This window comes from Vulpes vulpes, chromosome 7 (assembly GCF_048418805.1).
Source record: "Vulpes vulpes isolate BD-2025 chromosome 7, VulVul3, whole genome shotgun sequence".
Lineage (NCBI taxonomy): Eukaryota > Metazoa > Chordata > Mammalia > Carnivora > Canidae > Vulpes > Vulpes vulpes.
The window spans coordinates 116,723,779-116,736,710 of NC_132786.1; the positions used below are offsets into that span (position 1 = coordinate 116,723,779).

General features: G+C 37.7%; 1 protein-coding gene across 7 annotated transcripts in view; it reads right to left on the reverse strand.

The window, feature by feature from the left end:
• DOCK4 (dedicator of cytokinesis 4) overlaps window positions 1-12,932 on the reverse strand; it is a 407,219-nt gene that overhangs the window by 190,135 nt on the left and 204,152 nt on the right. For all 7 annotated transcript variants that reach the window (XM_072764773.1, XM_072764772.1, XM_072764775.1 and 4 more), the window contains exon 8: window positions 6,062-6,213. In XM_072764773.1, the coding sequence (XP_072620874.1) occupies window positions 6,062-6,213 (152 nt within the window). The remainder of the gene's footprint in view (window positions 1-6,061; window positions 6,214-12,932) is intronic.

A 12,932-nucleotide genomic window follows, 5' to 3' on the forward strand; every position in this document is an offset into this window, starting at 1 on the left:
TGCTCCAGGATTCATCTTTGAATCTCCAGTAGGGTCTCATACTGCTGGCACACAACAGATACTACTATGTGCTTGTGTAATGAGTGAGCAAATGAACACGTGATTGGTTACAGACCAACACGCCATTCACAGAACGGTTGCATTTCCTCACCTTCGAGAGGACAAACTTGTACTAATTCAGAGTTTCTGGGAAGCTGGCCCTAATGAAAGCATAGTATTTTGTTTGAGCCTATAATGTACTTCCTCTCACAGGATCTTTATTAATCTTCTAAGAACTGCTATTTTGTTGTACATCATACAAATCAGAGTTTATGCTTTAAAGGTAATATTGTAATGTCCACGTTATAAAATACTGATGTCCTAGACCTTAGGAAAACACTCCTTTTAGGCTTTGTCAAATACATTATCAAGAGTATCACTCAGTTTATATGAACCCAGGAACACTATTATAGGCAGAATGGAATCCAGACCATCCAAGCAACTAGCAACTAGACCAGACTCACAAACTAGTCTTCTTCAAAGAGACTGAAGAAAATGCCTGCCCTCGTTGCTTTTTTGCCAACATGCACAAAACACGTGAAGCAGGCAATTCATTAACTATACATACTATATTGCTAAAAGTTAAATCAAGAGCCCATATACCTACAGGGAATATACAACCATTCAATTTTATCACACTAGCTTCACCTATCCTTTTTTTCTTTTTTGTTTTTCTTCTTGTTGAAGTATTTTAAAGAAAATCATATCCCTGATGCCATTCTGTTTACTAGTAAGCTTCTCTGAATCTTACCTAAATATAACAACATACACCTAAAAAAAAAAAAGTCAAGAATAATTCCTTGTAAAATATAAGAATTCAAGACCAAATACTATGTATCATTTCTGGTTATGTTAAAGTAGATTTCCTATTTTGGGTTTTTGAAAATCATAATCTTTATAGCTAACATTTACTGCCCAATTACCAGGGGTCAACCATTACACTACAAAGTATATCTATTATCTCATTTAATCCTCAAATAATCCCAAGAGGAAAGTGCTATTATCATCTTCAGTTAGCAGATAATTAACAGCCATAAGAAAAATGGATTAACTACCCAGGCTGATGCATCTACTAAACTAAAAAACCAAGATTTGAACCCAGACTATGACACCAGAGCCAGGCCACTTTTATACTATACAGTGGTGCCTACATTAGATATAGGAAGATACATGTCTTGAGGATGGAGATAAATTCAGACTTACTTCATAGTTCTATATAAACTCATAAAAACCTGTACTCCACTAATAATATTTGCTACTTCTCTTTTTCTTAAATGACAGAATTAGAACAATACACTAGAAAAGAGGGTGATTGTGGGTAATATAAAATTTACATGGAAATGAGGCATTTCAAGAAAATGGAGAGTTTACATGTATGATGGGAGGAAACATAACATGACTTCAGGAAATAATGTGAATAAGGTACTGGAAGAAAGTAAATTTTATCTGAATTTAACTACTATGAAAAGACTTTTGGAATTTACAGAATAAGACTTTCAAGGAGTACTACCCTCCTGTTATTTTCTCAAATAAAAGCCCATGCTAGCAGCGTGCATGCATGAGCAGCCCTGTACTAAGCTAAGTACCCATTTGTGGCACTTAGGTCCTATTAAATATATTCTCTGATGAGAATGAAATACAGTAATAGATTAGTTGTGAAACAAATTTACAGCTTTAATTAATGAAGCCTTAGAATACATCAGTAAACAAAGTAATGAAAATTATAAGGGAGGTAGTCAACCAGTGAATGATGTCATTTTCATTGGCCCATATAATTTACAGTCTGTTGTAGATTAATTGACACATATCCACACAGGGAAGATATGAATGAGTACACACATGCAGATCTGTACAGCCTACGGAAAACAGAAACACTAGGAGTATTTCTGTTACCAAATTGTTCAACAACCAATTTTAAATGCAAGCCAAAGGAGACATTTGTAGCATATAATGTTACATAGCTTGATTTCTTTATATATGTATTTATTTATTTAGTTTAAATAAAACACACACACACACACACACAGTTTAAAAAACCTCCTGATATTCCCAATCCTATAGCTCAGCTTATGCACATCCATACCCTTACTGTTGTCCCTTTCTCTGGTTCCTGGCTCATCTCTCTGCCTGCAGTCTCAAGTCCATTTCCTGAAGCCTCTGAAGGGACAATGATCCAGCCTTTGCTGGATTACAGCCTCTTTTGTTACTGGATCCTTCCTGTCAACAAGCTCCTTGTCTCTCCCAGTTTCTTAAAAACAACAACAACAAAAAAAAACACAAACCCTCAGCAGATCCCCTACTCCATACTGGTGAGTAAAACTGGGTTGAGGAAGAAAACAGAACATGGTAAGTACTGAAGATGAAGAGAATAGGTGTAGAAAAGTGATGCAGAGTACTGATGAGTGCTGCGAGTGAAAATACCAGCCATACAACATACCAGCCATGTCACCTATTAAACGCTCTATGCCTCAGTTTCCCCATCCGTAAAAAATGGGAATGTTAATAGTGCCTACCTCATTGGGTTTTTGCAAGGGATAAATAAGTAAATATTTTTAAAAGAGCTTAGAACAACACCTGGCACGTCATAAGCATCATATTAGTGCTTTGTTAAACAAATAGAATAGAAAAGAATAAAACAAAATTATAGATGATATCTAGGGAAATGGCTGCCTGACTTTTCCAGCTATACCCTTGTAAGACTAGGGAAATTATAAACTTTCAACCAGAGAGATGTTCTCTAAAATCACTTTACTCATATAAAACTTAATAGATCAAACTCATTTTTTTTTTTTTTACTAATTATGCTTTATGGTGATAAATCATGTCAAGACTTTACAAAACTCCAATAAGTAAAAGTATGTTATATTTGCTGATAGTTGAGTCCAATGTAGCTTTATCTGCAGGGAGCTCTGGGCTGGTGCTGTTATACAAGTGGCCAAGGAAGGTAAGCTGGAAAAGTGCAGGGTAGGTGTATGTTAGCAAGATGGTGTCAGAGATTGAGTGGAAGTGGATCTAATCAATTATCTGGAATTCCAGATAAGGAATTTGTAAAATTATATGAGTCAACATGGAAAAAGTGAAGACTGGCTGGAGATGGATATTTGATCCTGAGGGAATACTAATTTCTTAGGTAGTAATTTCTTTGGATTCCTCTTTTTCAGGATATAGCCCACAATATTTACATTTGAAAATACAATGTTGGGGATTTGCTGTCAAATAATCTGGGGGCAAGGAGGAGGACAGGAAAGAGGTGTGGTTAAAACAAGATCGGGCCTGAGCTGATCATTGTTGAAGCTAGAGGCAGGTACATGGGGCTTCAGTGATATCCTTCTACTTTTCACACATCTGAAATTTTCTTAAAAAAAAAAAAAAGTTGAAAAAAGAAATATAAGTTGATTTTAAAATATCCCTACAACTTACACTGTTGGGCCTAAGAAGAAACACAACAATGTCTCAAAATCATATCTTACCTTTATAATACCCTTTCCTGAGAAGATGCAAATACTTCACACTCACGAGTTAGGGTGAGAGCAATGAGGGAAGCCAGACTTGTCAAAAGTTTCAAGATGAAGGAAAAGACAGATGGAAGTGAAGGGTTCAGGGCAGCAGGAGTCAACTTCAGAGATCAGAATCCAGTCCAGTTTCCAGATCTGTGCATCCTCTTCAAAAGGTAATGATGACACTGACTTGTGCTATCAATGGAATCGAAGCTACTCACAGCAAGGTTTTGAAAACTCCCCAAAGAATAAGCACGGTGCTGCCCAAGGCCTCAGAAAGTCAAGTAAATAAATCTGAGCCTGTCCCATCACCTAGTAAGCACATACTTTCACCCATATTCATTCTTTGGCTGATCACCTTTAAGGTGATTATGAATTTGGCTGCTGAGAGCCGATGGTCAAGCTCAGTGAGTAGAAGCAGTGAAGAGGATTTTGACTTGATTTCTTCTCGGCTTATATGTATCAGGGGGATTATTCAAGGGAGTGTGTGTGACAGAGGGGAGTGGAGGGGAGAGGAAGAGAAAAAAAAGGGGGAGGGAGATGGAGGAGGCAGGCACATGTGGTAGCCTAACCATGTCAAAAAAGGTCCAGCTCCTGGTCTGAACTTTGGGGCCCCAAAAACATACTTTGGGGATCCCGCACCCAGGTTATTTTCCTACTCTCAACAAGTACATAGGAATAAAACAAGGGAGAAGTCTGTTGATCAAAACCTAAAAGGATGTTTTAGGAAAATTCAAAATGTTTATAACAAGACAAAACTAAGTACTATTAATCCTAAATTAATGCCCTCCTATAGTAATACAATGTGAACACTAGTGGCAAAGGGGAATCTATCGTCTTCAAAACCTTAATGGAAGAGGAATTGAGTCAAACAGTAGAAGCTCCTGGTTCTCATACATTTCCTATAGTTTGTTCAATATGTTAGAGACAACATATTACATAGACGATGTTATAAGGAATTTTTGGTCAACTACCTGGAAGCCAAGCTTTCTAAGACACACTTCAGTATGTTAGTAAGTATTACTAATCTTTCACATTTCCAAAGCAAGTGCTAAGCTGTAATTTGGATCTGTTCTTCAAGTCTTTGTTTTCTTCCCTTTTTAGCACTGCCAGCTTGTGAAGGGGGAAAAGTTTTCTAACTTACCGATTCATTTCCTCCTAAAGTATATAAAGCAGATTTTGAAACTATTATCATTGTTATTTACACATCCCATAAATTCTGTCCTTGCCACCCTAAAATTGCTACCCTTTAAATTCCATGGATTTAGTCCACTGTCAGGACTAGGAAAGTACTCTTACTAGCAGGTAATGATTAAGATATAAATTAACTCACCAAAGATTTTGTGGCTATAAATGCATTAAAAATAAACTTTACACATATTTTGTAGAAAAAGAATATATATCAAAGATTTTATTTATTTATTTGAGAGGGAGAGAGAGTGAGCAAAGGCAAGAACACAAGCTGGAGGGTGGGGGGGATGGGTAGAGACAGAGAGAAGCAGACTCCCCACTGAGCAGGGAGCCCCATTAGATACTGGGACTCCAGGATCATGATCTGGGCCAAAGGCAGACACTTAACTGACTGAGCCACCCAGGCACCTGGAAAAAAGCCCTTTTGATGAGGAGAGAAACACTCCAGAATTATTTTGTATTTATAAAACAATGTATTTGACTCAGAGTTGCTTCAAATTGTCAGCATATTCATTATTTAAATAAGCATCATTTTTAAAATGATATTTGATCATTTTAAAAACATTGTAGAGTTGGGTCATTATGCGTGAATTGTGTGATACGATTTTAAGTTTAAATTTAAAATTTTTTTTTTTTTTAAATTTAAAATTTTTAACGTAAAAGGTTGTGTGCACTGTGTCCAACTTTAAAACAAATACAAAAGAAAAAACTTGAAACCTAAAGAAGTCTCAACAAGAGTGGAAGTTTTCGAATACCAAGCAAAACATCTACTACAGCTTTTTCCTAAATATTGAAAACTTGCCCTAAGAGAAGACTCTGAGAACTGAGAAAGGAAAAAAAAGTGAAACTGTTTACCATTTCACAGCTCTGAAACTCTAATGAGGTTTCCAAATACTTACTTCCTTTGTGATTTTACCTGATGCAGACAGGATAAAAATAATGTAATTGTTTACTGAAGATTTGAAAAAATAAAACGTGTTTACCTTAATAAGCAAACTTTGGGCTTTAGAAATATTATGTCTTCCTTGCATTATCAATACAAAATAACTCAAATAGCAGACCTGATATCAATGCCATATTTTCATTTAGTATTAATTATTATGGTTCCACACCCCTGTTGAGTTTCTCAAAGCACTTCAGTACGCATCAGCCCATTCAACTTTCGTGGGAGCCTCCAGAGGGTAGGCAGCTTAGAAATCCAGAGTTCTACAAATGAGAAAATTGCGGCTCACAGAGGAAAAGTAGACAAGGTCATATATCCCAACGTTTGCCAATTACAAATGCTCACCATTCTGACACTAAGAAATTCAAATCATGTTTCCGTACGCAGTTACCTGATTGGTCGATTCTCTTTACTGTCAAAGAGTGAGAAGATGACCTCAAGCTCCTCCCCCAGGTTGGAACACATGAGGCTCTTCATCTGCACAAAAAGGTGGTGATTGCTGGCCTGCACAGGGGTATCCTTCTTCCGATGCCGGTGTTCCATCTGAGTAACACCCACCCCGCCCCCAACAAAAAAATGATCAGCATGAACTGAAGAAAACAATGTGATCCAACAACTAATTAGCTATGGCATGATTATGATGTCCTGTGCTATCTTTTTTTTTTTTCCCTGTGGATTTGGCATCTGGTTGGATATTACATTCCAAATTTTCTTCCAACTTCTAAAAAAAGAAGCCATGAAGTTTGCAGACTATTAAGGAATCTTGCTTTAAGAATTTGGTATGTATGTATTTATTTATCCACTCATTCATTCAATTAGACAGGGAGAGGTGGGGGAGAGGGAGAACCCACACTCAGTGCAGAGCCCAACGTGGGGCTCAATCTCATGACCCTGAGATCATCATCTGGGTCAAAATCAAGAGTCAAGACACCTAACCAACTGAGCCACTCAGGAGCCCCAATAATTTGGTTTTGAATCATTAATGTTAAAATGATACCAGCTTAAAATGAGTAGATTCAGGCATCATGACGTTCAAAAGATCCTACTGTTCCCTTATCAACTCCCAGGGTGAGAACAAATTATTAGTCATCTTTAAAAAAACAGACTCAAGGGATCCCTGGGTGGCGCAGCGGTTTAGCGCCTGCCTTTGGCCCAGGGCGCGATCCTGGAGACCCGGGATCGAATCCCACATCGGGCTCCCAGTGCATGGAGCCTGCTTCTCCCTCTGCCTGTGTCTCTGCCTCTCTCTCTCTCTCTCTCTGTGACTATCATAAATAAATAAAAATTAAAAAAAAAAAAAAGAACGTTTAAAAAAAAAAAAACAGACTCAATGGTATCTATCTGGTCATTTCATTGATGGTAGTTGAACAATGCAGCTATGATTTTATATTTTTCATAATTAAAAGTCTTTTTAAAGTATACTAAATTGTGAAATTGTGGCAATTTTCTGTGATGTGCTGTGGCAAGTGATATTCAATCACAAGAGCAAGAAAATGTTTCTAACTTGCCGTGGAGCTACAGGGAGGCAGACTGGGAAAGCCAGTGAGATAGATGGCTAAGGGGTGGAGCAGCATCTGTGCCCATCTTATGTCTGCCTAGTGTAGGTTACACTTGGGAGGCAGGATCAGAAGTGAGAATTAACAGAAGTCGAAGGAGGAAAAGAATCACCCATAGTTCCAGGGTAAAGAGTCAGGCAACACATAGTTGTTAAGTGTCTACTATGTGTCAAGCAGTGGAATGCACTGATGAGCAAAAAAAGAAATAGCCCCTACCTTCATGGGTCTTATCTACCAGGGGGAGCAAACATCAACAAAATCATCCCACATTCAGATAGGAAACTGCAACTGTGACAAATGGAGGGGAAGAACCAGATACTCATGAGGATCTGCAAGGAAGTGATCTGACTTGTGTCTGAGCGGTCAGAGCAGGCGTCCTGAGAAAGTGACACTTTGGCAGAGAGGCAAGGAGGGAGCAGAGCGATGAACCATCTAGGACAGCACTTCTCAAATTATGTGCAGGAAAAAAAACAAGTTGTTCTTCCTCCTAACCTACTATAGGCAGATATTTCCACGAAATACAATAAGAATGTCATGGTAATGTTAAAATGTTAGGAAGGTTCCTAAATCTTTACTCACCATTTTTGTACTTGGACCAGTAATAATCAGTTCATGGTCCAGCTAGTTCTTGGACCACCTTCAAGGAGAACTGGCTCAGGGTAAGAGCAGAGGGAAAACATATACAGAGGACTATGTATTCACCGAGTCAGTGCTAAGAACGTGGAGGTTTTTTCTTTCCTAACAAAGATTACTAATGACCACCTCTTTTGGATCACTTGACAATTAAAAAAACAAAAACAATAAAACAGCTCAGGTATTAATTCTACAGTAATAGGGTAATATCCTTCGCTTAGGATTAAGGTACATAACCTGTTTCTACATTAACCATCTTTTTAAGTTTCTTAGTTCAGCAATTGCTAACTGACCAACATTTGAAAGGGAAAAAAACATGATCTATATTTACAGGTGTAAATGCAACAGCTTGAAATTACCAGAATTTCACTTTTATCTTTTAATTTGCACTATTCAAAAAGTAAACGGTTAAAAAACGTAATTAAGCAAATGCATCTGTAATCACTGTATCCTCAACAGGTACAATGGACATCTCTCCATGAAACTGAAGAGTAAGTACACTTTCTTGTAAAGTGCACCTCGGCATCGTGTTATGTGTTAGTCATAATTGCTAGAAAAAGCCTCCTGCAGAGAAATATTCTAACTATAGGGGAAAAAAAAAACAAGTATAATTCTGTCTTGTTTTCTGAGAAGGTTGCTCTTTTTGTGCTTTTAAAGTTCTTTTTTACCAGAGGAAAAGCATCAGACATTTATAAAACTCTATCTCTTTAACTCACAAAGCTTTTTATTTTCTGAAAATGCTAACTTATTTTCTGATATACTTAAAAGTTTAGGTTAACACAGCACAGAGTACTATGAAGAAATGAATAACTACCGAGGACCAGAGTGGGAAAAACAGGTATAAAAACCTTATTTAAATAAAGGACCTCAAGGAGGCATCTGGTCTTTACTTCAAACAGTGCAAGGTTCCTAGCATCAGTCATGACATTTGCTAAAAACAGAGAGAAAAAAAAAAAATTAGCTCCTTTACTCATGCAAGGAATTCAATATATCTAGATCAGTGGTTCTCAACCTTGACTGCACTTTAGAATCACCAAGAGAGCTTTTAAAAAATACTTATGCCCAGGATCTATCCCAGAACAATTAAATTAGAATTTCTAGGGGGTGGGGGTCCAGACAGTGATAGTTTTAAAAGCTCCCCAGGTGATTCTAATGTGCAATGAGGGTGGAGAACTATGGATTGAGATCATATGCAAAGACATGCAAATCACAGCCAAATGAAAAATGCATTTTTGCATCTTCTGGGCAATTACTGCCTTGGAACCTTGATCTTTGCATGTATGCTTGGCCTAAGCCTGCCTGCTTCCACCCTGATTTTGCACATGTGATGCAGGTCATCACAAATGGCACTGATATCTCTCCTTCCTCACCCACCTCTCTTCCAGGTCTAGAAAAGATGTGGATGTAAGTAGATTAGGATGACCTGTTTATCTCTTGGTAACTCCCTACTATGGGGAACTGCTAAAAAGGTCTCTGTGAAGATATTATAACAAAAACAAAATTAAAGAGGCATGTTCATACCTCAAGGGCTGTAACTTGGTAGTTATAAGAAAGAGACAAAAATCTATCTCGAAAATAAATTATGGTTACAAAGGAACTTACCAGATGCTCTAAATGTGCTTACAGTTTAACTAGACCTTTGAATAGGAAAAGAAACAGATTTATTCCAAAGATTTATTGGAAGGATGCAAATTTTTAATCTTCATATAATGTATATGTTACTGGGTGAACTATCCAAAGTTTTTCAACCTCAACACTACTGTTAATTTGGGCTGGATATTTCTTTGTTGTGGGGGCTGTCCAACATTGTAAGATGTTTAGTAGCTTTCTCTGGCCTCCATGTATCACACCCAGTAGCACCTCTCCCCACCCCCACCCCTACCTCACCTCTAACTGTGACACACAAAAATGTCTCCAGACATTGCCAAACATCCCCTCCTCTCTGTTTGAGAACCCCTGGTCCACCCACTAAAGATCACAAAGCAAGAAGTTAACATGATCTTATAAAACCAAGAAAGGCTCATAAAAAAGATACTCTGTATGCACAGATAACCAGAGAATCTAGCTACGGCTCTCTTTATTTATAGAAGGATTGAAATCTGGCCTTTGGCAGAAAACCAAATATTCCAAGTGGACATATGTTAACACTGTGAGGTTTAGCACGTTTTACTGCTTAGATGAACATAATTAGGTGAGAAAGACCTGTTAACAGGGCTATCAAAAACCTAAAGCAAGACTTTTTTTTTCTTCTAATGATGCAATATGGATTTAGCAAGGCACAAACACTTGTGTTTCAAATAGGACACAGAAAAGACATAGTAAAAAAAGACAAGTGGCAACAATCAAACATCTACTGGGGCATGCATTGCCATGGCCCTTGATCCCTAAGTGACAATAAACACCAAAACAACAACAAAAGCAACAAGGGGTTGGTGGGAGTGCCTGCAAACTCTCCCTGGCGAAGTCAATATAGTCAGTCACTTTTATGCTGCCCAGAGATTGTCCATCGTGCTGGCTAACATGCTGGACAATCTGATTATTGCTAGGCCAGGGTACTAAACAGAATCCTGAAGCTTCCTTAAAGATAACATGTCCTTCTGAGGCTTGTAATAGTTTGGATTTTTCTTGGGCTATTATCTATGCTTTACAAACAGTAAAATACAGCCAGTACTGGGAGAAATTAAATTTTTATAGAAAATCACAAATGAAGACCTTGAGCTAGGATCTGAGCTATAAAAATGGAAAACATCTTGGACTGGCAGTCACTGCTCATCAGGGATAGTTTCTTGCACCACCAGCAGCTACTGCTCATCAGTCACAGACCAGATGAGACCCCAGAATTGTTATCAACATAGCCACCACTAACAAATTTGAATATTGAAAGACATAAAATCAATTTGCCATCCCATACACAACATTAAGTGAAAAGAACAAAGACAAAATCACACACACAGAAAATTATACTAAAAAAAGTAAAATGTATTTGTGTCAGACACTGTTAGTTGCTTATTAAATATAAGACATCCTTAGCTAAATATGGGGAATGTGACTATGTTCTGGCCAATGAAATATAATTGCAAATATTGTGTGGAATTTCCAGCAAAGCTCCTTACAGTCGTTGAACTAAGAACCTTTCTCCTTCCTATTGCTGGAGAGCAGATGTAATGGGCTAGAGCTCTTGCAGTTGTATCAAACTTTGAAGTACCCTTGATGAGGAAGCCATCTACTATACAGCAGAAAAATAAGAGCCTGTATCACTTTTGACACCATGAAACCACATGCAAGCCCAGGACTTCCTGCCTCTTGGCCTGCATATTGTGAGAGATAAATAAATTTCTTTTGTTTTCTTTTTTAAAGGTTTTATTTATTTATTCATGAGAGAGAGAGAGAGAGAGAGAGAGACAGAGAGAGAGAGGGGCACAGATACAGGCAGAGGGAGAAAGCAGGCTCCATGCAGGGAGCCCGACATGGGACTCAATCCAGGGGCCCCAGGATCACACCCTAGGCTGAAGGTGGTGCTAAACCGCTGAGCCACCCAGCTGCCCGAGAGAGAAATTTCTATCATGTCTAAGCTTCTACTATTTCATTGAACACAGCTGAATCTAATTTTAGATTAGATTTAATCTTATATACTAAGATTTAGTATATAAGGTATCAATTATTCTTGCCATCTTGCCTCTGTAGTAAGGAAGAAATAAAAGTGAGCAAGGAATGAAAATCAACTGAGTGTTTAGATGCTCTGCAAACATTAACTGTCAATGAAAGGTATTTTACATGCATTTCTTATTTAATCTTCGTAACACGGTTAGAATTAGTTCCTTACTTAATAGAGGAACAAAACTGAAGCTCTGAGAGACCAAGCAATAAGCTCAAGACCAAAGATCTGATAAAAGGAAGAGACGGAATTCAAATTTAGTTTTTTGGATCTATACCCATGGTCTTTTCATAATACCATAGTAACCTCAAAACACTGAGTGATTGCTTATTAAGTGCAAAGCACTAAACAAGATTATCTGGGGCATGGCAGAGGAAGTATAAGACAGTGCCCACCCTGAAGAAACTTAACAGTTGGGTGGGATTTAAAAAGCAAGAGGCAAATTTGATGCTCAGTGAGTTAAATAAAGTAACTACAATGAAGATGTTCCATGAGAGGATGTGACTGGCAAATAAGTTATACAGATTTTATTTGTTATACAAGTGAAGAATTACGGATAATTTTATCTCAAAATACTCGTTTCCTTCCTTCTCCTCTGCCTCCCTCCAACTCACCTTTAACTGTGTTTTTGCCATGTGCCAAATATTCTACTTAGCACTGATGCCACAAAGGTGTGCCACATGAAACATCACTCTCAAGAACCTCAATATGAAGGAAGTTATAAAAAGCAGAATGAATCCTAACTGACATAATACGGTGTAGATAAACTGAATAGATCAGCGACTAGGGAAAAAGCTGAAAGTGAGAGAATTACTTTCTAAAATCAGACATAAGCTCTGATGGGTTTACTGATGATTTTTTTTCCCACATTTCTCAGACCCAGATAATCTCGGGTCAAGAATACCTCACTCTTCTATGAAGAATATTGTACACTTAGGAAGCTATCCAAAAGGGGCAGGATCCTCCAAAAAGAAGTCTAGTATTTACCACAGGCATTCTTCCTTTGAACATGACAGTAAGATGCATGGGAAACTGTATCAAAGTAAAATTACACTGGTGTAATGGCCTGGGAAAGCCCTTCCCACCCACATTCTTTTTTGATTTGGGGTATTAACTAAGAACTTAGTTAATATTGAGAGATTAGGTAATTTTTAAACAAGTATTAAGAATACAAGGCAGATTGGACCAGATTTGGGGAAACCTAGATACCAAGCAAATAAATGAATCTTAACATGTAACTAGAAAAAAATCTGAAATCGTAGGTGATGGGCAATATGATCAAGTATTTTAGAATTATTAACAGACTTCAGCACTTTGGATGGATTAGGGTATAGGACAGCAGTTGGAGGCAATAGAGGAGATGCTTTCAATGGTCTTTGCACATTGTAGTAATGGGGGCAGGGAGGGGGCAACATGTT